The sequence below is a fragment of the Poecilia reticulata genome, linkage group LG1, assembly GCF_000633615.1.
Source record: "Poecilia reticulata strain Guanapo linkage group LG1, Guppy_female_1.0+MT, whole genome shotgun sequence".
Classification (NCBI taxonomy): Eukaryota; Metazoa; Chordata; class Actinopteri; order Cyprinodontiformes; family Poeciliidae; genus Poecilia; species Poecilia reticulata.
In genome coordinates, this window is record NC_024331.1 from 17,828,773 (window position 1) to 17,852,935 (window position 24,163).

Sequence of the window (24,163 nt, forward strand, 5' to 3'; positions counted from 1 at the left end):
CCAGAAAGCTATTTGAGTTGGGGCCTTGACGTCAGCAGCATTTCTGAACAATGAGCTTTTTATTTCTTTGAACCGTTTCCCAAGCAGGTAAAGTGTTCATAGAAAGATTCGGTTTACGTGATAACTACATTTTTTGGTGTTCGAAAAGTGCGAGGGAAAAAAAATGCCGGTGAACAATAACAACCAGGTGAGTGCATTAAGGGAAAATAAACGCCTACGTTAATTAACTTTTTTCTGTCTAAACGTTTCTGAGGGCATACATTAAATTTCGTTGGTAATTGTGCTAATTTTAGATTTGTTCTTTCATTTTAATCAGAAAGTAGTACCGAATGCAGCTGCCCGGCTAATCAAGCTACCCCTGGTTCGCTCAGCCTGTGCCACCCTGTCTGTCCTGTACAAGGATGCTAAAAGCAGCAACCCCGGTCTGAGATCCCTGTGCGAGGCGCTGGAGAGCGGTGTGATCGCCCTGAGCACCGCGGCCTGTACCAGAGCCTCGCCGGTCATTGTTAAACTGGAGCCACAGAGTGAGTCCGACCATGACTGGTTTACTGGAAGTCTTATAATCTTTTGATGCGCAGTGGATTAACCCTGAAGCTAGACGCATTTCTCGACAGGCTGCTCTGAATATCATCAAAAAAGTAATTTCACTACCTTAACTGAAAAAGTAAGACTTTTGTAGACTTGAAGGAGTTTAAATGTTTGTCACAAACGTCAAAAATGTTTAAGTTATCTTAAAATGATTATATTGTTTTTAAGACTGAAATGTTGTGTAGACTACTTATTTTGACTGTCCAGCAGAGACACCGACGTCGTTCACGAGTCGGCCACAAAACGGTCAAAGCTGGTAAAAGCTGACTGCCCAGTTTTAAGAACATGAATAGAAAGCTGAGTGGAATAAAACCCAAGAAAAAGGTGCAGAAGGTTTTAATTGTCACATACTTTAATCCTGAAAAAAAGGGATTGAGAGGGGAGTTCCTGTTGTGCTTCATGGAGGCAACCTTTTCAAAGATCACCGTAGCTGCGATAAACGGATTTAACATATTATTCTCTGTCCTCATGAAACGTACAAATCACCAACGATTTGCCAATGTGTTTGGTTCGTGGCACCTTCATGCTTAGCCATCTACAGCAGTATCAATCACGGCTTGGCAGTTTTCAGTTTAACTTTTGCTTAAATGAGTCAGGCTTGACTCTAACTTGAAGGTATCAGAATCCATAATTTTTACTATAGTTTGAGTCAAATGTATATATTTTTTCTCCGTTCTACTTTGAAGACATGCAGTAGAAATGCACTGCTGGGTATTGTCTTTAAAGCACACGTTTCTTTTCAGTCTCCATTGCAAATGATTTTGCCTGCAAGGGCCTTGACTGGCTGGAGACTTCATTCCCTGTTCTTCTGTCCCCACCAGATGAGGTACTTCTTATTTAAGTGATTGGCCTACTCTTCTGAAAGGGTGATCCTCATAATGAATTTGACTCAATCACACAGGTTGTTGCTGCTGCCAAGAGCAAGGTAAACGGGATTAGAGATGTGGTGGGCATTGCAGCCAGTGGGACAGTTGTGACAGTGCAACACACCGTCACCTGGGTGATCAGCAGACTGCATCAGGTAGACGGCATTGAGAGCCAGTCAATGGTGGAGCGAGCCATCAGCATGGCCAGTATGGGATTGGACTCGGCTCTGACTGTGTCAGAGGCTTTGGTGGACCAGGTGCTCCCACCGCCAGAAGAGGGGAGAATAGGCAAGTATCAGTCTCCCGAGTGGCAAGTCGTTCTCACTTCATTGCCTACTTTTGCTTTTCTGTCCACAGAAGAAGAAACCCATTTGGTGGAGGGTTTTGAAGCTTCTGTCCGCTCAGGAAGTTATTCTGTGCGCATGATGAAACTCACTGCTAAAGTGTGTTGGAGGACCTACCACATGGTTGGCTCAAAAATCCACTTTGTTCAGGTGTGTTGTGAGTACAGTTTGATCAGGAAAGATGTTTGAGTTTTATAAAAGTTAAATATTGGAAAAGGACCATCCCATTATAAATTTTTGACTCTTGAGATCATTTGCTTTGGACACTTCATCACAACGAGACATTTTTGTGAGATACTTCATTACTTTAGGGAAGGTATCAGTCCTTGAGTTCCAGAACCCTACAACTTTTGGGTGCATCCCTGCTCCTACACAACTGCATCATCTCCTTGGTCTCGGCAAGTTTTGTAAAGGTCATTTGATTTAGGTGTTTGACTAGGGATGCATTCGAAAGTTGCAGGACAATGGCCCTCTAGGAATGAAGTTGCAGAACAACTTGTTTTGAAACCCCAGACTTCCTATTGGTGTCTTGGCTTCTGAGGTTTTCTCTTTGATGTCCAGTTGATTTAGGAGGAGAGCAATGTTTTAGCAGGTTTGCAGCTGTGCATACTTTCTGCTTGAACAATGCTTTGTGGATTATCTAAGGCTTGGGGAAATAACAAACCCTACTTTAAACCTTGGCTTTCTACCTGTCTGGTGTTTCCTGCTCCAAATGTTTTGTTCACTAATGTTCTTGAACAAACCTCAGAGGCCTTCATCTCAGGCCTCTGAGGCCTGAGATGTGCTTATGTGAGATTAAATGACACGCAAGCAGAATACCAAATACCTATACGTGACACAGAATCAGCATTTCCAATGTGGCTGCTTAATGTTTATTCACCATTCAACAGATCACGGAGAGTTTATCCAGACCCACCATTCTGGTTCAGGACCTTCAGACGAGCTGTCAGACTCTGGTGTGGAGCCTCCAGGGGATACCCCAATACTTTCAGCATCGGGCAGTTTCTGTGTTTCTCATCTTCAGCCAGATGTGTAACCTCAGCAGTCCATCATCCCGTCAGGAACAGACTCGACGCAGAAGTCGCTTCAGAGCTGCTGAAGGTTCACCACTCTCCAAGGAACTGGCCCGCTCACAGAGTACACCAGCTTTACGAATGAGGCCCACCAAGACATCTGTGCTTGAGAATGGCTGTGTTGTGAAAGGATGTGTTCGTCGTTAGTTTTGACTTTTTGATTCTGGATTTAAACAATATAACAATGTATTAAAAGATTTGAAGCTTCACGAAACTTGATTCTTTAGTAGCAAATGTTTTCTGTCCAAATCATAAAATGCTTGTCATGTTGCAAACAAACTGATCTTGGTGTGTAAAAAATTCTAGCTTCCTTAAACACAATTTCAGAGTTACCCTTTATCAGAAGGAACTCATTAATTTGCAGAGGGGTGGGAGGGAGCGATCAAAAATTTCCAATTTTGGGTTACTGTCAGTTTTGTGAAAGCATAAAGTAACCTTGATTTTTAAGCTGGTACCATTTAGGGGTGGGCAGTGTAAAGATCTGAAGTCCAATTAAGAAACTTGGTCTCCCGTTATCAAATTACAAATTTGAAAATCAAATGGAGTTCAGTGAAAATCACTCGCTCTGAAAAAGTCCAATTAAATGCTTGTGGGGCTTATAGTTGCCAAAGTACCACATTAAGTCAACTGATCACAGTAAAACTATCCAATTAGTCAGATTAGCTCTACACTGCACTGATAAAGGGCCAGTCCTTTCACATGCTATTTTTTTAAAGCTGCAGATGCATACTTTATCAAGTGTACACTAACCAAATTTTTACTTATTGCTTGAAATAAGCTTAAATGGTAAAACCGCAGAATTTGCCTAAATACTAAATTACCAAATTGCTGCAACCCTACTAAGATTGTGTTTAATGGAATAAACTGAAGAGCTGCAGCACTGTTTCAAATGTGACAATGAAGTGATTGCAACACAGAGGAACTCTTAGAAATTTAGTTTATGCTGCATCATGGGCCAGTAAGGCTCAACTAGTTTAACTATCACATGTACTGATGCTTATAATCAGTTTTCATAGAATCTTAATGTATAAATCGGTGGCATTTTCTATCAAGACACCAAGTACAACACAAATCACAGTTTTTCAGCAAAACGTTATTTTATTTCATTTAAGGATTTCACTTTTGGCTGGACTCCGACTTGGATGTGGATGCCCTCAGAGAAGAAAGGCGGCGCCTCTTGGCGATCTGTTCCTGACGCTTCTCCTTGGCCTCCTGTTTTTAAAAATTTAAGAAAATTCGAACAAAAAAAATGTTGATGGGTGTTTTACACATTCTCAGAAAAAAAGTTTATCAGGACTCAAAGATCCAACTCTAAGAATTCAAATGTACTGACTATCTTGATAATGACAAGATAGTAAAGGTCTTGTCATTATCAACTTTATTTTGACTTCTATATGGACATACCATCCTAGCAGAGTTTTAGGAAAATGGTATTAATCCCATTACTTTTTGTAGTTCTGAAGCTCAGATCGATTGTAGCATTTTTTTTTTATAAACATTTGAAAAATGAGCGCACCTTCATCCTCTTGGCCAGCAGCTTGGCATACTCAGAGGCCTCCTCCTTGTTCTTCTGGGTGCGTTGTCTCTTGAGGGCAATGCGGCGGCGCTTGTGCTGCAACACACGAGGGGTCACCAGTCTCTGGATCTTGGGGGCCTTAGTTCTTGGCTTCTTGCCTAAAAGAGGGAAGTGGCCATCAGTCACAGTTCAAGACAGCAAAAAATGTGCTAATAAAGAGTGAAACAACAGAACTACACTTTTCAATCATCTTTAAAATCACTTCAAGTGAAAATTCAGAATGTATCCAAACAAATTGTTCTGCCTTCAAGTCAAAGTGAGGTGACTTCGTTTTGAATCAGAAGTCTAAAAAATAGTTTGTTTACCCAGTTCTACCCAAAACTGATCTGAAATCTGCAGGTAATTGTGCTGGGTTATGCAACAAAAATGTTTTAGGAAAATGGGAAGAGGAACTAGGGAATACAGCAGCTTAGAAGTAGTTATGACTCCCACCATACAATATTTAGAACAATGAGAGGCATGAGCAGCAGCACAAGATCTTAAAATGGCTAATCTAAAAATGTTGCTGTAACTGCAGCATTCATAGGGTTCAAGCTCTTACTTTATCCTAAACATTGTGCCTCAATGGTCAATTTTACTGAACTATAAGAAAGCAGCTCAGTCACAAAAAAGCCAGAATTGGAATTATTCTCCCTTTTCTACTTTTTGAAACAGAAATTGTGATGGATCCCAGACTTTTGCAGTAATAATGTTAAAAAATAAACTATAATACACCAATACAATTTTAAAGATGTACCAAAAGAAGGATCGTGCAAGAGGACATCTCAAAAACAGAAAAAAGTAGAGGCTCCTGCAACAAATTTAACAGCAGAAAACCTCCTCTGGCTGTTGTTGATATACAAGCCATAATCTCCATGTAAAAAACATTCATGCAGGCTTGGACACAACTTTCACCTTCTTTAGTCAGGGGCCTCCTCACAACATACTGCCTCACGTCATCCTCCTTAGCCAGGTTGAAGAGCTTGCGGATCTTGCTGGCCCTCTTGGGACCAAGTCGGCGAGGGACAGTGCTGTCGGTCAACCCGGGAATGTCCTTCTCACCTTGATGGCAAAACATCAGAACGTGATTGAATCAGACCACAGAGCAAATTTTCAGTTCTACAAAATCTAAAACGGGACATTCATACTCAACTCAAGGACTGAAGGGAAACTATAAGATCATGGTGCTTGCTTTATTTTTTCAACATAGCACCAGTTACAAGGTATTGTTTACTGACAAGATTAGATTTAGCCATTTGACAGACCATTCACCATCTGTTTTTTGACAACAGATTTGATATTATTTTCAGCTCCGAAGAGTAGGATAGATAATCTCTGCCTTCGCATCTTAAGGGCAGGAACAAAATAATTTAATATAGTCAGTTCTCCTAAAGAGGAGAAATATGAAACAAAATACAAAAGATCTAAACATTTCAATTAAACATTATAAAAACTTTAAGTCGTAACAGTGAGGAAGCATTGCAGTTCAACCATCCACTGTCACTGGGTCTGGTCGCATCTGGAAAGCAGCTCCACAGTTACTCTGGCAACACACTATCCCCTCTAATTTGACTATTAATCAGTCAAAAGAGACTCCATGGTGTGCCATCCATATATGCAGCAAGTCATTGGCTTACATAGGCTAACATTACTGATACAGCATGAATAATACATAAGCTTTACACAGTTGGGTTTTCCTCCACCAGATTACCTTTCTTGACGATGACCAAGTTCAGAACGCTGAGGTTGGCATCAACGATGCAACCCCGGACAGACTTGCGCTTGCGCTCGCCGGTCCTGCGAGGACGGTAGCAGGAGTGGCCCTTGCTGAGCAGCAGACGCACTCGGCCATGAGTTAGTACCCCCTGCTTCATGGGGAAGCCCTGCTTGTCGTTGCCGCCGCTGATGCGCACCACATAACCCTAGGCAAAAACACTTTTTAACATGTGCAGAAGAAGGCAGTTTCCTTTCAGGATGTCCTAATCCTATAAGATTCCTAACAAAGACTATCACTAATCCACAATCAAGAGTTTTCACAAGTCTCTAATTACATTTCAGACTTATTAAACCCTTTTGAAAGTCATCAAGTCAACATCAACATAAATAACAAATCAAGTTAAACTAACAAGTTGAATAATTTGGGTTGGAGGTTTTTGACCGACATGTGGATTATTACTTTTGCAACAAGACTGTTAACACTTCTTCACCTTACACTATACGCATAACTTCATAACAGTCATCTTTCAGTCAAACATTAAAATCCCCAATCAAGTCGCACTTTAAACATACAAAGCTATGTACAAGTTTACTTTGTACATAATGTGTACATGGACATATTTAGGATTTCTTAAAGTGTTAAAATTGAGATATTTAAATGTGTGACGCTGACTTTTGGATGCTATTAAATCTGCAAATCTGATCTTAAACGTAAAAGGCAAATTCTGCCAACACATCACTTTGTTTTCCCATCCTAATATAATCTGTATTTCCATCACAAACTAGAAGAAAAAATATATATCAATGCAACACTGCACAAAACAAAGTTTGTGTTAATGACAGAAATGCTTAACACCTTTATTCTTGCCAATTTCCCAAGTCAGCCTCTCAGCCAAATCCCACCTTAACTCACTAAACTGTGGTGTCTAATGCAAGGAAGTCAATACTTCAAAAACATGCTGCGATACATCCTGCAATCCTAGATGTTCCATTTATTGGAACAAGTCATTGGGAGAGCACAGTTGTTTCAATCTGCCACGATTAACTGGGCTGATCGCATCTGGAAATCTGCTCTACTGTTGCTCTGGCAACACACTGTCCCCCCTTAAAGACTACAGATCAGTCACAAGGGTCTCCGGTGTGCCATGATGATGTGCAATGGACAAAGATAAACTTACCTTCCACTCATCTCCCAGAGGGTCAGCAGCCACCTCAGTGGCCATTCGCTTCTCATAAAATATGCGCAGCTTCCGCTCATCATCAACTTCAATCAGCTTCTGGCAGCCGGTAGCAGGGAATGAGATGTTCAGCTAAAAAGCAATTTGAAAGAAACAACTGTTGGAGCTTTTGACCATCATAGAGACGCACAGACAACACGCCAAAGCTACAGATGTGATAACTAGGATAATCAATAACATGAATGAAACTTATAAACATCTGTGATAAATATGTTCTAGAAATAGTGCCACAGTTTCAATTGAGTAAAACAGAGGCCTGTTAGCTTCTCTGCCGGGTCCAGTTCAAAGCTGAAAACACTAGCTATGTGCACTCTTTACAAGAACATACCCAGACTATTGTATTAAAGTGTTAAAAAGAGCGTATCTCTCGAAACAATAAAGGAAATTTCACAAATCGTTCTTAATGTAAGTAGTTGCACACTGTGCGGCCATGTTTCTACAGCTCACTTTCCGACGGGCTAGTCAGCTAGCTCGTCACAATCAAAGCTCATCCTCAACTACAAAGCCACAATACCTGCATTAAACCAAACGTTCTAAAAGTCTAACATGATGGCTTTATTTCAACTAATATATTTTAACAATACTGGCTTTCACAAACAAAATAAAAGCAACTCATGGTTGTACCTTCATTTTGCCAAACCGACCCAACGACGGTCCGCCAGGGGAAAGAGGCAGGATATCCGCTCCGTGATCTCACATAGAACAAAGTAATCTCGCGATAGCTAGATCGCCGTCATGAACCACCCTAACAAGTCAATAAAGTAAATTGACATGAAATAAAGTAATTTTATTTAATTTGTTCTTTTTTTATCATCAAAAGACGTCAGTCTTAGAAAAAGACAAGCGCATAGGTGTAATTCTGCTCTGTAGCGACACATTTACACAAATAAAAGTACAGGCAACATTAAAATCATACAATGTTACATGATTTGTCACTTTTCTCTTTACATTTTAATAAATTATTGACACTTTTATGTAATAATATGTTTTATTTATTTATTTTTATTTAGATTTCAACCTTATATTTTACTTTTGTGAAACACTTGATATGCAATATGTAGAAAAAATATATATATTTCGAAGTGTAATTGAAGTCAAATTAATTTTTTGTGTGCGCAAAACTTTGCAAATAAAGCCGATTTTGATTTGTTACCAATATGTCTTATATACATATATATATTTGAGAATATTTACCTTTGGCCCTCAAACTTAATTAAAAAAATAATGATGAAAATACTAAGATAAAAATATGATTCAATATTTTCTGGTTTTACTCATAATGACTACTTTAACAATCATATTGTCAGTGTTTGCAAGAACATAATGCTACAAACAATATTGACCACTGCAGGGCGCCAGAGAGCAGATTAGTTTATGACGTTGTAGCCTACAGCAGTGTTTTTCAACCACTGTTCCGCGGCACACTAGTGCAGTGTTTTTCAACCACTGTTCCGCGGCATACTAGTGTGCCGTGAGTGATCGTCAGGTGTGCCGTGGAAATTATTCAATTTTACTACGGTACCGTATTTTCCGGACTAAAAGCTGCTACTTTTTTCCTTAACTTTGAACCATGCGGATTGTAGCCCGCTGTGGCTTTTCTGCGGATTTTTCTTCAACCACCAGGGGGCTCTCTAGCAGGAAGTGAATCATTAGAAGTCCAAATTGTGAATCAAAGAAGAACGGCTAATTTTCATTTAGAACAAGCACATGCTAGCAGCAGGCACGACGGAGAAATGTTTTCAAACTCGTATGATGCAGCTTTTAAGTTGAGGGTTGTCGATCTGGCACTACAGGAGGGAAATAGAGCCGCTGCACTTAAGTTAGGTGTGAACGAAACCATGGTTTGACTTTGGAGACGGAGGGCTGCGTCCAGCACATTTATTAGGACGAGGCATTCTGCTGGGTCCTAATGGAAAACCGAGAGCAGCTTCCAGTTTTTATTTTATTTTATTTTATTTAATTGAGGGTGCTAGTATGGTGCGCTCTATAGTCCGAAAAATACGGTAATTGGTTTTAAAAGATTTTTTGAAAATGAGTTATCTGCAAATAATGCCATCTTCGAGTATCTGCTGTAGTAGTAGCAGCGGCGTAATCATGTAATTTTCTCACCACTAGATGGCAGTAGGTATAGAGCGTTTTACATTAAAACTAGAATTGGTGATCCACGAATGTTACAGGTAGCGGTGAGAGCACTGAATCTAGAAAGACTGTGACGACAGTGATGGAAAAGACAGTGAAGCTCAGCAGTAGTTGGAAAGAGCATGAGTCCATTTCCCACAACATGTCTGTGTGAAGTGAGCTTCTGAAGCCTGGTTACTATAAAAACTAAAACCAGAGAGAGACTGAGATGTTGAGGAAGAGCTTTGTCTTTCTTCAATTTCTGCCAGTAAATCAGCTGTTTTCATCCAAACATGCTCAGGTTTCACACCAGGTGGGTAAAATATACAGATAGTGACATTTTGTTCTTTAAATTTAACACCACATTGCTGTGGCTGTTGAGGTGTATTTTTGAAGTGGATATGTTAAGTGCAATTTGAAATAAGAAATGTAAAATGTGATAATACATTTTTGTGTTTATTTGATTCCTATTCAAGAGACTTTGATAAGAATGACTATATATAGGCGGCTACAGAGTATCTTTATTTCCATTTTTAGTTAGTGGTGTGCCTCGGGATTTTTTCAATTAAAACAGTGTACCTTGACTCAAAAATGGTTGAAAAACACTGGCCTACAGAACTTAAAATGGTTGCAAATGTTTAAAAAGGAATGTGAAATGCACGAAAGGGCTCAGACTTTCACCATTAGCTCTCGAATGGGATCAGCGCTATCTATCCGTGCTATGGTAAAAAAAATCTGACGAAAAGCAGCTTTTCGCATGCGTGACTTATTTCCAATGTGGACACAGAATGGGGTTAAGTTCAGTTCAAATGTATTTAATCAAGGACAGCACATTGAACAATGCTACATTTGGAATAAAAGAGATAAACTGTTGCTTTGTGCATAGGTTTTCTAACTTATGCACAAAATTTATTTCTTGGTTGTAGCTTTATTTTAAGACAATAGTAGCAAAAGACAAAAATTCTTGCATATACACAAAGACCTTGAATTTCTGTGACTATAAACAAGAAAAACATAAAAATATATATCAGAATGTGAGAAATCCAATTCCCCATAACAAATGTAGGTCAGTATAAATCAGTCTTCACTTATTGGTTTTTGTTTTAGCCTATGTTTCGTCTGGGAACCGAAAACTCTTAAGATTAGTCTTTTTTCCATTTTTATTCCTGAAGGTGGGGTCTCTGTGTGCAGGTGAGGTTTTCTGAACCAGGTTACTGTGGGACTGACTGAGTCAGCGCGAAGTGAAATGTGCATTTTGAGTTTTAAAATACCATATGAGTTTGTTATTTGGCTTTTGATGGTTACATTTACAGATTTACCTGTGGAAAATTAATGGAACGAGAGCTTCTAACTCGGAAATCTTCGCATGTGTTTGTATTGAACCAGTAATCAGAAAACATGCTTCTGAAAAAAACTTCATTTAATTTTAGGCTAATTTTCCCTTAATCCGCTGTGAAAGATGCATTTGGCAGGTGAAGCTAGGGCTCTTCTTGACTTCATCGAAGTTAAGAAATCCCATTTTCAACCCAATTGCATCAGACATTAACCATAAGTTTTTGTGCACTTACACACACACACACACACACACACACACACACACACAGAGAGAGAGAGAGAAAGAGGGAGAATATTGCTGAGGATTACGGCCATTGAAAGAGGATATAAAAATTTGTGACTTTTTTTTTCTAGTGGCTCTAATCGTCTTTCGTAATTTACAAGCTATTTTACATAAACATGAAAAACTGATCAGTGTCACAATTGTTAGAAACATTGACTAGCAACCCACTTGTGGAAGTTTGAATTTATTAATTACATTATATAAGTGATTATAAATGATAAGTCATTACGATAGCAACTCACTAAATAAACCATATACTTTTGTAGGATTTTTTTTGTTGTTGTCGTTTAATCATGAGTATTAAAAAAAACCCCATCACCAAACACTTCCGGTTTTACCGAAGAAGGAAGCTGGGCGGAGTGAGTCCTCTTGCACAGCATGAACACTCTTTGAGGCCAGAGTGAGCAGCTGTCAGAGGACGGGGCAGACCGTCACGAAGAGCAGAGAAGAGGCTTTGTGGAAGGAAGAACTGAGTGAAAATGCAGCACAGGAGCGAGTCCCTACATCAACACTTGTCCACAGTCCGACTCAGGATCCAGACTTTAAACTGCTAGCCGTGTAGCCGCCGAGCTGGCTCATACCTCCGACTTTCCCTCTGCTGTTGTTTTGTTTTGCTCTAATCTGTTGGAGGATCACAGACTGAACAACGTTGCTGTCCACTCGACAGGACTAGTCCAGACATGAGCAACGTTAACCCGATTTTCTGGGACCAGTTGCAGGCTGGAAGCTCCGATGTCGACTGGTGTGAAGGAAATTACCTCATTTACCCCAGCATCGCTGAATTTTACAACACGGTCGGTATGAAGTCTCTGTCGAGTAAGCGGTGTTTTGGATAATGCCGTTTTGTTTACAGTTGGGGTTGCTCTGCTTTCGTTTCGCTCTGTCATGAACTGCCTTCTAACACTTCATCAACACACCGCCGTATTACCAACAATAACGGCTCCTATGAGTTGAAGAGACTTTCCAAAAGTTAATCTGCTTCAAATGTTTTCCTCTCCAGTTTAGCCGCTCTGCCGGACCCAGTGGGGCAACATGTTGTTTTGATGCCACGACGCTGTTTCCTCAAAGTGTTGTTTTGTTATTTCATTTCAGATCAGCAACGTCTTGTTCTTTGTTTTGCCTCCCATATTGATGTTCTTGTTCCGTGAATATGCCCAGCATTTCAACAGCGGGATCTACCTCATCTGGATCCTGCTGGTGGTGGTCGGTAAGTTGATGACTTCCTCTACTTCATAGTGAGGATGAGCAGCCCAGACACCCAGCTTCAGTGYTTTTTTTTTTTTTTTTTTTTTTTAATTAGCAAATATTTTTTWTTTGTGGGTGCAAACAGAAACCACAGGTGAAAAAAGCAGCTTATTCTCTGTGTACAGGTTCCATATTCTTTTGGAATATGAAAAGTTATCTGCTTAATCTGCTTGATATAATCTCAGACTGGTAGGATACGAGTTGAGATCAGAACCCACATCTAAGGGTGGGGGCATTTCCACAATCTGCTCCTTGATTCGTTTTGTCTTCTTTGTTACTCAAAACCCATTTTGTAAACGCAGGGAAGCCTCGATAATGTAACTGTGCTGCAAACTATGCCGTGTTACTCATACTTTTATGTTTGGTTCCGATGGGGTGTGTGTGTTTCTCTAGATAATCTTCTCAAATCCAATTATTTAAAAATGTAAGCTGCACAAAATACTGAATTGCAGTATTACAATTGGAAATGCCTGCATGGACAGTATGTTTCTCGGAAATTTAGCATTCTAATAATAAACTTGACCTCCTTAATGAACTTTCACCCACTCTGGTGTTCATGTATATTTTTAATTAATAAAGCTACCGGCTAAATAATTGGGGGCATGATATAATTGTTCATTTTTGAAAATGAACAATTAAGATCAGAGTTCAGCGCAAATGTATAAAAACACCTGATGAACATGCTGATCTTTGTCCGCTGGTCTGAGGTCCTGTTACCTACTGACACGGATGAAGACAAAAGGAAAAGTGATTGTGCTCGTTTTCCACTTTAGATGCGATTACTGCTACATGATTAACGAAGTCTGCTCAGTGTTTCCATGGGATTTTTTTTTCTCTCACGGACTGAGGTCACCTCTCAGGAACCGGTGAGGGGAGGGCTGGGTGGAGGACTTGGTGGTGGTGGTGGGTGGTTCTGGCTATCTTTGCTGACTATGCAACCTGCATGTTTTCAAACAGCGCTGGCACCCGGTCTCCATTCACACACAACGGCTCCATTCACTGCTGTGATCTATAAATCAGACGTGCATTTTAACAGTATTTGCTTAAAAAAAAAAAAACATATTAATTTCCTTTTCAGAACAAGATGTACAATTTATGAAACATTTGTAAATGTTTATACTTCCAACTACATTATTTTTAGCCCTCTGCAGTTTATTAGAGCCACTTTGTATAATTTATAGTGTTTTAGAGACTCCATTTTTCAGCTCATTTGTAAACAACTTGCCTTATAGCTAAAGGGAAAAGAAGAGACCAGGTGTTTGGTTCCATTTTTCAGAAACGGGGCTGATTCATAGACTAATAAGCAGAATTTAAGTTTTTTTACTCACTTTTTTATTTCAGTGTATAGTATTATTAGAATTTTAGGGCACTAACCTTAAATTTCAATGTTGTTATAGGTAGAACTAATTTTACTACATTACATAATGAGTCTCAACAATATTAGCTTATACAGTGTAATCCAAGTTGTAAAATAATTAACTCTTCAGATGGAAAATATTAAATGAAGTCATGTTGTTTGATTAAAATCTTCTTGACAATACATATGTGGTATGTATATTTTTATACTACATAAAACCTTAAGGAGTGTTCATTCAGCTGACAATCAGTGTGCAGCAACAGGTGGGGAAGGGGAGTCGGGGCATTACTCAGTCATTCTGGAACTTTCTCTAGTATCTTATTACAAGGACTTTAAACCACAGGGGCAGATTGATGACAATGTTTTAAAAATTGAATCTTTTAAAACCATTTCTTTAATCTTTAACCCATAAATTAGTAGAATCGTTGTACAAGACTAGATAATAAGAAAAGAATCCTATGGGGGTAGCATTACAGCTATGTTGTGACTGTTCCATTAAGAATATTTTATTGGTTGATGACGACTTAATGGTGTTAAAATAAGCATAAAAGGCTTTTATAAATGCATAATATATGCAAAAAAACTCAAAGTTACAAAATAATTTTCAATTGGGATTCATAATTAATCTTACAATGTAAAATAAAATTAGTATGCGGCAGCTGTTCCATAGGTTGTCTGAGGTCAATATTTCAGGTTTTAGTGATTCATAAAATGACCTAATTGTTTTGACAAGTTGGTGGATAAGCAGATAATGTGGCCGTAATAAAATCTCTAGTAGATTCTGGTCACACCACTCATTTGTGATTTTGTAACTTACCAGTTTTGGTCGTTTCATGCATTGAACTTTCCACTCACTGTTTAGTTCCAACAACAACAGAAGTTGTTTTAAAACAGAAATGTTCTTCAGTTATTGTTCACATTTATTTATCTTTGCGACTTTCTTTCTCACAGGCATCGGATCAACGTATTTCCATGCCACACTCAGCTTCCTCGGCCAAATGCTGGATGAGCTGGCCATTCTTTGGGTGCTCATGTGCGCCATCGCCATGTGGTTTCCCAAGAGATACCTGCCACAGATGTTCAGGAGAAGTCGGTATGTCGATCATTCCAAATGAAACCACTAGGAAGCAGAAACGCGGTTTGAGGTGTACGGAAAAGGCTAATTGGTTTATTTATTTATCTTTTTTTAAGAGACAAAAGTGGAGTTTACTGTGGGTCATTGGCTTCTCTTCTGATGCATCTACTGTTATGACTCATTACATCTAAATATAGGCACATCCAAGATAGCTGACACCAGTAAAAGCAGCATCACATGTCTGCACTTCTTGTATTGTCACAGAGACTTGATGGCTGCTCTCCTGCTGCAGGCTGTCGCTTAACCTTTCCTCCTCATGTGAATTATTTGATTCTAGTGGTCTTTCTTTTCCTGAAACAGGTAAAAAAGAACAAAAGTTGGCTAGAATCACATGGAGAGAAAATGAAACAACAGCAAAGCACAAAGTAGAACTACAGTAAAAAGGTCTAATTTAATATAACACAGCTAGAGTAAACGACCTGGATTTGCTTAGTACAAGTCAAATTATTTTGTTCATGCAGGTCTAACATACAGCAACGCATTATCAACACAAACTACAAGTGGATAAACAGTTTGGTCAGGTTGCCATCCAAAGATTGTTTCATATTGTTGCTGTTTTGCTTCTTTGTGTAGTTTAAGGTTTAAAGTGGTCATCGGCATCCTGTCTGGGATCACCACCGGACTGGCCTTTGTTAAACCTGTGGTCAACTCGCTGTCGCTCATGACTCTGGGCATCCCCTGCACAGTACTGCTTATCACTGAGCTTAAAAGGTGAGTAGAGATTATCTGATCCCGCCGTACATTACACGACATCACACAACATCACACAACAAAACGTGAACCTTCTGCTCCGCATGAGTCGGTCAGAAACGAGAGTAAAATTTGCATGAGCAATAAATGCTACATAACATCTCAATGAAAATGATCGGCTTTGTTTGTGCCATTTCTATCGCTGACTCATTTCCAACTCTAACTTGTTTTTGTGTCCGGTCCATTGTTTCTCTGCGCTTGTGAGTCATGCTATGCCTGCGTAGGTTTAGGAATTTGTCATTCAAATTCAAGCTGCAAAATATTTTTTGAGTTGTTCCCGTTATTCCTAAATCTATTGCCCAAGATTTTTAGTTGAAGTCCTTTGTTCTTGTCATAAATCATTCACTGTTTTGGTATCGCTGTCCCTATTGGATCAGTATTTAAGCAGAATGGAAGCTAACAATGTTCAGGAATTTGTCTATCATTTGCTCATTGTTTCCTTTAAGTATATGTGATCATGTGACTTCCAGACATATTCCACAGGAAATATTCCAAATTGTAAATATCCCACGTTAATTTTGGGAATTAACTAGAATTAAGAGGTAATCAAAACAAACTGTATTGTGATCAGACATAAACATCAACATTCTATTTGCCATAAGTGGACATCCATGCATAATAGGTAAAAATACCTCCAAGTCAAAATTCTATTAAGGTTGAATTATTTTGTCAAACAAAAAATTTTTTCATTAAACAACAAAACATGAATTGTTACATTTTTTTGTTTTGTTTTAATCATGGGTCATATTCTGTATTATTCTATAAGAGCAACATTGAACAGCAATTAAACTTTGGAAATAATGTGGGATTTAAAAGCTTATGAAATTTTTTTTAAAATTACACTTAGATTAGTCTCAAGATTTGAGCATTTTTATAATTTATTTATATGCAGTGGCTAAGTAAATGCATACAAATGGTTAATGGCGCACAATGGAAATACATTAGGATAAAATAACAATAGGTGGGTGAATAGGTGAGTGTGGAAGAAAGCACAACACTCCTTGGGTTTAGGAGTTTCTTTATGCCTTAATAGATCAAAAGTTAAATGGCTAAAACAAACAAAAAATTCCTTCAAAAGTAGACAAATGCTGGACTGAAAATGAGTGAAAAAAATCCTAAAGAGAAGGAGTGAAACCTCCTGAAACCCAGAACAACCATTAATCAAGACTTCTTAGGTCTAGGAATGAAACATGAAGGACTCATCACTACGGCACAGTGCTGTATTTAGCAATAACATGAGGTCAGATCAGCAAGAAAACCCTAATGGCTTCACAGACTACATACAGCACAATAACACTTGATCTTCAATCTCTTGCAATTTTAATGTTGAAGGCACGTTTTCTTATCCCGACTAATAGATTATTTTTACGATCATATGTCCCTGAAAACACATTTCCAACAAACTCCTTGTTTGCGTCAAAGGGAGAGCCTGTGTGAGAGCCTCGAGGCATTTCCTCTGTCTCAGTATCTGCATGTTGTGCTTTTTCCCCTCAACACTTACTTACAAGCATCAGTCCTGAAACATTAGGTCACCTATTGTTTCATTTCTGGTTAATTCTTGACATTGCTGCAGCACCAGTCATCAGTTGAAGCCTCTTGTTATTTTGCAAGACCAGACAGAGTTCCTGTAGCCATGACTGATGGACTCCTGTCCTTTGAAAGAACATACTGTTTTGGTTGTTGTTTGACTTTTCTACACTGTGACTCTTGGCCCCCCTTTGACGGAGTTCCAGCTGCACAAAAAAAAACCCAAAGTGCTCGGTGTCTCAGACAGACAATGTAACGCTTATTTAAGCGGAAAGTGTAAAAGCAGAAATTCTAGTCAGAGCTTTGTCATAAAATGTGTTGTCACTATCAGAGAAGTGAAGGGATGATGAAAAAGCCTGAAGATAAACATGTTTTATTGCAATCGTGTAATCGCACACTAAAAAAAAATCTAAATAACAAAAAATATATTACATTAAAATGTAAAACTATAGACAAATCCAACTTTTAGTATGTCTACATTTTTCAAGAAGGGAAAATATATCATGATAGGAAGTTTTTTTTGTTTTTTTTTGTGCATTATTTAAACTGCAGTGGGCGTGCCATTTGTGAAGGCCATCAGGGGTTCAGTTTCCAGCCTTGAGACCTTTGCTGCATTTTTTTCTTTCTCTCACTGCCCATTTCCTGTCTGATTACTCTGCATGACAGCCACTAGGAAAACTATTTTGAAACAAAATCATTTCTGGTACACTAATTGCTACCTTCGCATTGAATACTTTGTATGACTCCCCCTCCCTGTTGCCAGTAAGACAGCACTTAGTCTTCTATAACATTTCATAAGGTTGAAGAGATCTTCAACAGCCTCTCTAATGATGTTTCTATATCATCTCTCATATTCAGTCCACTAGCAGAATCCATTAGATTTTTAAAGGTAAAATTACAGGTATTTCACAGAGTTTAAGATGCCACACTCTACCAAGATTAACAGTACTTTTGAAAAAGAAACAGGCTCCACAGATTCTACATCAGTTGAATCAGTTGTCATTTGCTATTTTCAATATTAACCTTTTGTTTTTCTTTAAACATTCCAAAAGGTTCTGTAAAGAAAGTTGTATTTTAGATAGTAACTTTAAGTTGTAACTTTAGATGGGAGAGCAATAAAAACAGGTCAGGTATTTCTGCTTTTTCTCTTTCCGTCTCCTAAATTCTGCTGACTTTGAGTTACAAGAATAGTTTTTGAGTGTTTGCAATCAGAGCACTCAAACTAAGTTCTTCACATAGCTTCAGTCAGGCTCTTGACATCAAATATGCAATTTATAGCATCATTAATAGCACATATTTCCACTAGGTAAACAACTCCAAGGAGTTGCACTAAATAAGGTTTTTTCTTTCTCAAATTCTTCAGCACATTCAGCGGTGCTCCCTCCAAACGGGACTCCTTGTTCGTCGTTTTTTTCTTATCTTCGTTTCTCCTGCAACATGAGAGGACAGCAGATATCCTGCAGCCTGCTGATAGTTTTCGTAGGCAGGAAGAGGTGTTTGCCAACCGAGGGCAATCTGTACATTAACTTATAGAGGCCAAGTGGCACAATGCTTTAAGAACAGTTAGAATTTTCTTCTATGGGAATACAAACATTTGGTATATATCTGAGCGATAATGATGGTTTAATGGCTTTTTCCCTTTTTATTCTCGTAGTTCCTGTTGCTAATGAGACACTGTTGCCCCTTTCCTGTTTCCTTGAAACGGTTACATAACATAGAGATACTTTACCAGCAAGGCCGACCAGCTGACTTTCTTCCCTTCATAAAAATGTAGGCAGAAAGAGTCAAGTAATTTAGATTTTTCTTTTTGCCACATTTTATGCCCGAACCACCTCAGCTGACTCCTTTCAAAGCGGAGGAGTAGCAGCTCTTCTTCAAACTCCGTCCCAGGCGATGGTGCTCCTTTCCCACTACAAAGATCCTTTTCATTCCAGCTTGAATCCAGGATCTTTTTTATCAGTCACGATCAATTCATGATGACCATTAGTCAGGAATGGGACCGATGGACCAGTGACTGTAAACATTTGCTTTTCAAAGCAAATAGGGTCATTTTATAACATAATCAAGTAACTTTGTTACCTTTAGTTGTTATAAAAATGCTATAAATATCAAATATCACTTATTTAAATGATATAAAAGCAATTTTACTTCTTGATTTTAATATCTTGAAATTGGGCCTCTGTCTCTTTAAAAACTCCTACTCTTTCTGAAAGAAACTCTGCCTTCAGGAAATTATCACAACATCGCTTCTCTATTAACCCTTAAACAATGTTTCTATGAGCGTTACACTGAGAATTAGCTCAGAAACTGCAGCTTCAAGGAGGAGCTTTGCCTTGAAGGTGGCACTTGGTCCAACCAGGTGTTTTGGACAGTTGAATAGTTGCCATAGCAAATTAAAAGATTTCTCAAACATGTATAAAAGTATTAAGGCAACACTCCAAGTATGTTTATGAAGAGGGAATAACATTATATGATGATGAAAAAAGTTGATTTTATGTAATACTCTCTCTTTAAATAAACAATTCCTTAATATTGATTTTTTTAAAGTACTACTTCTACTGGCAGATTATTTAACTTATTACAATAAATTTTCCCATCCTATAAGTGAGATATTCTGCCAGTAAATTTTTATCAATAATGAGGAATTATTTACTAAAACAGGCTACTATGTCTTGCTGAAAAGTTACTTATAAGTTAGCTTTGGCATTTTTAAAGCGCACTAAGGTATTTGCACAAGAAACTTGACCAGAAATACATAGTGAGTGATTTCTGGTTGAGAACTATGGCTTCAGATTCAGAGGAGCTGATCCTCCCTCTTGCACTAAGAACAAGAGGCATCGTGTGCTGAAAATGGGACAATGCTTTGGGTAAACAAGGACCCGTAAACCCTTAGAGAACATCCCCAGCACCACATACACAAAACATGGACATAAACTCTCAACCAGAACAATAAAACTTGTGGTCTGCTCCACCAAACTCACAGCTGGCGCTACAATTATGTCAGTGTGCACAATAAGCCTCGGTGTGAACAAAGGTTAAAAACTAAAACCACATTTCAAGTGCTGTTTGACACCTCACTCCTTGAAACAATGGCACCAAATAAGGCACCAGTGAAACAGTGCGACTCCATCAGAAGAGAAGCTGAAACATTGTCTCTGCCAGCACACTGCTGCGTCATCAGAACAGCTCTGTCACAGTCAGGCCTGCACGTCTCTGCCTCAGTGTCACAAGTATTTCTAAGGAGGACATCGCTAAGAATAGCTTATCAGTGGCACTCTGGATTAGCACGTTTTTGTAGGTCAGGCGATGTTTATTTACGTGGGGATTACATACAACTTTCCCTCTTAAACACCCACATGTGGCAACATCAGGGACTATTTAAGAAAAAGAACCTTCTTATTAGAGACACAGTGGAATATTTCTTCACTATGAAGTCACAGTCATACCAGAGTGCACCTCTATGGTTTTAATACGTGAATAATATGGTCTGTAAGAGTAATTTAAATATAACCTCAAGCAAAAAAAAAAAAAACACACACACACACAACACAACCCACCATGTACTGGCCCATGTACTTATTTCTTACTTATTACTTATTTCTATAACAGTTGAAGCAAAATGGAAAGGTTTATGGAAAGTGAGTTCACCCAAAACTCTAGATTTTTTACAAAATGCATAACTTAATTTTTCAGGCAGATAAACCATTTTTAGATTTGTTAGATATTAAATCAAAAATAGTTATCAACACTTAGAATGACAGACTCTGATAACTGTTGCATTAGATGTAATTGTTAAACTGCAATGGAAAAACGACTTGCTCTGTAGTTGTATGAAAAAGTATCTGTTTTAATTCTGAAGCGACTCACTGGGCCATTGCTGCCCATTGACGTTATTTTTAGCCATTTTATTTTAGATCTGCAGGTTTTCTCGGACAAGTTTTGCACAAGCTTTTATTCTCTGAGACTGAAACATACCTTGCGTGTGTGTTCAGCGTCGCACACATTTCTCATCTCACTCTCATTGCAGGTGCGAAAACTCGCGTGTGTTCAAGCTCGGGCTGATTTCCGGGATCTGGTGGGCGCTGGCTCTGCTCTGCTGGATCAGCGACAGGATATTCTGCGAAATGTGGTCGTCGGTCAACTTTCCCTACTTACACTGTGCTTGGTGAGCTCAGAGTCAAGTCGGAGAATGCATGCTGTTTATTATCTGGAAAATCAAAGTTAATCAAAAATTTAAAGACTAATCGCACATCACCCTGAACACACCATCCCAATTGTAAAACCTGGTGGTTCTCTGGGGGTTGCCTTTTTGATGAAAAGATGCAAGTAGCTAAAAATTCGGATGAACAACAGTTTAGATCAAACCATGTTAATGTGTCAGAATGGCCTCATCAAAGTCGAGACTCAAATTCAATTGAGAATTTGTGGTGACGGATGGTCTTCATCCAATCTAAGCTCGAGTTGTTATACAAAGAAGAAAAAGTCAGTTTGTCGATACGCTTCTATTCAAAACTCATACAAACATACCACAGGCAATTTATTTTGCAGTGGATTTTATTTTGGAGTATCAATACACAAGACATTTCGGATTTCGACTTGTAAAACAAATAAACGAAAAGGAAACGTTTAAAGCCGTCTAGGATTTTCCTTTCAGTTCAGTCTTGCAGTAGTTTATCACATTGACCTGGTTGCCTTTTCAAGGTTCTTTAAGAATGTCAGAATGTTAGACTGTAAAGAAAAATGCATTGTTGAACGTAGCATTGCCTTACTGATACTGCTCCTGCTCCCTCAGGCACATCCTCATCTGTCTGGCCTCCTATTTAGGCTGCGTCTGCTTCGCCTACTTCCACGTGGCGACCGAGGCGCCGGAGCAAGGCCCGGTCATCATGTTCTGGCCCAACGAGAAGTGGGCCTTCATCGGCGTGCCGTATGTTTCGCTACTCTGCGTCCACAAGAAATCGTCCATCAAGGTGACTTAAGGTGGCCTTAGAAGTTCTCAGCTCTACAGTTTTAACACCAGCATGATACGGCAGTCCGTCTGCGAGTCGTGTTACCCCGCATCGTGTTCTTTTTGATTTGACTGGTAGATATGATGCACTTGTTCAAAAAGTATAAACTTTTTCCTGCTCTGCAGTCCTCTTTGAATCCTGACAGAGCAGGGATTTATGCAACTTTGATGTCATTAGTTTGTGAAATATGCTGCAGGGTATCTCCTTAAATAACATATCAAAGCCTACAAACCTTTATTGTGTTCTACACCTACACTCAGGCTTTGCATGAGACGAGTGATAGTGTTGCAGTTATCTATCTGTAGATTTTCTAAATGTTGGAAGACCTCAGTATTAAGCGTTATGCTGCCTCAATAATTATTACTATAGCAACCCGTTGGTGCCAGGTTTAGTAACAGTAATTTCACCACATGTAACTATTACAAAACCAAGCCAGTCACAGAAGACTCTGAAATTATAAGCTGGTTCCTAACAAGAACACAATTCACACCAAGCCTTAGGCCTCTTTTTAGCCTTTAGATGTGTTCCTTTCTTCAAGCATGCTACCCTGATAGTAGTAATTTTGATATATTTTGCAAAATATCAATGCAATACTCAGTTATTTTCCAAAGAACACATGTTTCCTTAATTCTTATAGAAGTTGGTACCTTTAATTGTGGTGAACACAGTATATTGTCAAGAAACAGAAATAGTTAGATTTTGATATCAGAACATGGTTGATAAAACTATTTTCCTCAAAAATTAGTCTTGTAAAGTTAGTATTTTAGAGTTAACCAGGTTTATATAAAAGGCTAAGGTTATATAAAATGGTGCAAAGACATTTCAGCCAAGATACTAAGATATAGAAAATGGAATAGTAATTGCAAGTGAATGTGCATTGTTTCTGTAAGTTTGTTTTGGCACTTGTGAGACACATCTGTAGAGAGGAACTGCAATTTTTTTCCCCTCCATTATACCAAAACTACGTAGAAGTCATTATTGAAAAAAAATGCCAATGTATGAAATAGAGGGATGTATTTTTGATGTTTCTAATGAAATGCCAATCCCAAAGGATAAGAACTGTTTACGTTTTTCCTTCTCAAATATTTGTTTGACGTGTCAAAGCCTCACACTGTTTGACTTTTCCGCTCGAAGTGCATGCAAAGATTTTGAGCAACTAAAGATGTCAAAATAAGTTGTGCAATCATAAAAGGTTCAATGAAGGGTTTCAATTTTCAAAAACCCGACAAAATAGATTCTGAGACAATATTTTTTCTGAAAATAATTTGTTGTTAAGCTATTTGTTGTTTCTATTTCCATTTTACAGTGTTTCTGCTTTTTGTTCTGCTAAACTTGTTTTTTAGAGAAACCTTAGGGAGGATTGACGACGTGAAGAGATACCGATAGCACCTGCAGTGTAATGCACAACACGTTGAATAATACAGGTGGCTGAAAGTGATGAGTTCATTGAGTCCTGCAGTGAAAGTGAAAACACTCATGCCATGAGAAGCGAATTGGCATCACATTAAGCAGCCAGTGTAAAGAAAGCAGGGCTTTAAATGATGCTTTCTGCAGTGTGATGCCTGACGATAAGTAAGGATTGTTATTGTCTCAAATCTGTATGAATTTCAGTGTTTCTCCACTTGCATTCTTAATACAGATAAGTTGCACAGACATATTTATTTTCATAAATTATCCTGTTTTGTACACAAACATTTGTAGCAGATTAGAGTTTTGATATTTTCTGTAATAAACAAAGCAAATTTTGAACATGGCTACTGTTGTGTTTATTGTCCAACTGCTGACTCAGAAAGTTTGAATGTTATGGTAAATGTAAATAAGTTACATTGTGCCTTATTTTAGTATAATTGAGACGAGCCTTTTGACACATTTGTAAGTCAGGTTAACAACTCTATTCTCTGCTTACGACAGTTAAATGTTTCTGAAACGGTGGCAAATAATTTTGGTGTACCTGAAGGTTCTACATTGGGTTCTCGTTCTCAGCTTGATCTTGACTTCTACAGTTCTGGAAGGACTAAGGACTG

General features: G+C 38.5%; 3 protein-coding genes across 5 annotated transcripts; 2 read left to right on the plus strand and 1 right to left on the minus strand.

The window, feature by feature from the left end:
- LOC103466009 (perilipin-2-like) lies at window positions 1-3,090 on the plus strand. 2 transcript variants are annotated; one of them, XM_008411271.2, is made up of 6 exons: window positions 2-187; window positions 317-524; window positions 1,332-1,414; window positions 1,490-1,742; window positions 1,812-1,948; window positions 2,689-3,090. In XM_008411271.2, the coding sequence occupies exons 1-6, from the start codon at window positions 164-166 to the stop codon at window positions 3,016-3,018; spliced, it is 1,035 nt and encodes a 344-aa protein (XP_008409493.1). In that variant the 5' UTR covers window positions 2-163; the 3' UTR covers window positions 3,019-3,090. The 2 variants fall into 2 exon arrangements, with proteins under 2 accessions (XP_008409502.1, XP_008409493.1); XM_008411280.1 differs by lacking the exon at window positions 1,812-1,948 and having other exon boundaries at window positions 1-187; window positions 2,689-2,930.
- An 853-nt stretch (window positions 3,091-3,943) lies between these two features.
- Window positions 3,944-8,107, minus strand: rps6 (ribosomal protein S6). Its single transcript, XM_008411293.1, has 6 exons — window positions 8,005-8,107; window positions 7,321-7,452; window positions 6,138-6,348; window positions 5,342-5,488; window positions 4,388-4,545; window positions 3,944-4,083 (listed from the first exon to the last, which is right to left on the minus strand). The coding sequence occupies exons 1-6, from the start codon at window positions 8,008-8,010 to the stop codon at window positions 3,988-3,990; spliced, it is 750 nt and encodes a 249-aa protein (XP_008409515.1). The 5' UTR covers window positions 8,011-8,107; the 3' UTR covers window positions 3,944-3,987.
- A 3,324-nt stretch (window positions 8,108-11,431) lies between these two features.
- acer2 (alkaline ceramidase 2) lies at window positions 11,432-23,892 on the plus strand. Of its 2 annotated transcripts, XM_008411306.2 has the most exons (7): window positions 11,432-11,910; window positions 12,209-12,323; window positions 14,670-14,811; window positions 15,427-15,564; window positions 21,158-21,295; window positions 21,923-22,100; window positions 23,483-23,892. In XM_008411306.2, the coding sequence occupies exons 1-7, from the start codon at window positions 11,797-11,799 to the stop codon at window positions 23,501-23,503; spliced, it is 846 nt and encodes a 281-aa protein (XP_008409528.1). In that variant the 5' UTR covers window positions 11,432-11,796; the 3' UTR covers window positions 23,504-23,892. The 2 variants fall into 2 exon arrangements, with proteins under 2 accessions (XP_008409528.1, XP_008409536.1); XM_008411314.2 differs by having other exon boundaries at window positions 11,435-11,910; window positions 21,923-23,892.
- Window positions 23,893-24,163: the final 271 nt, after the last annotated feature.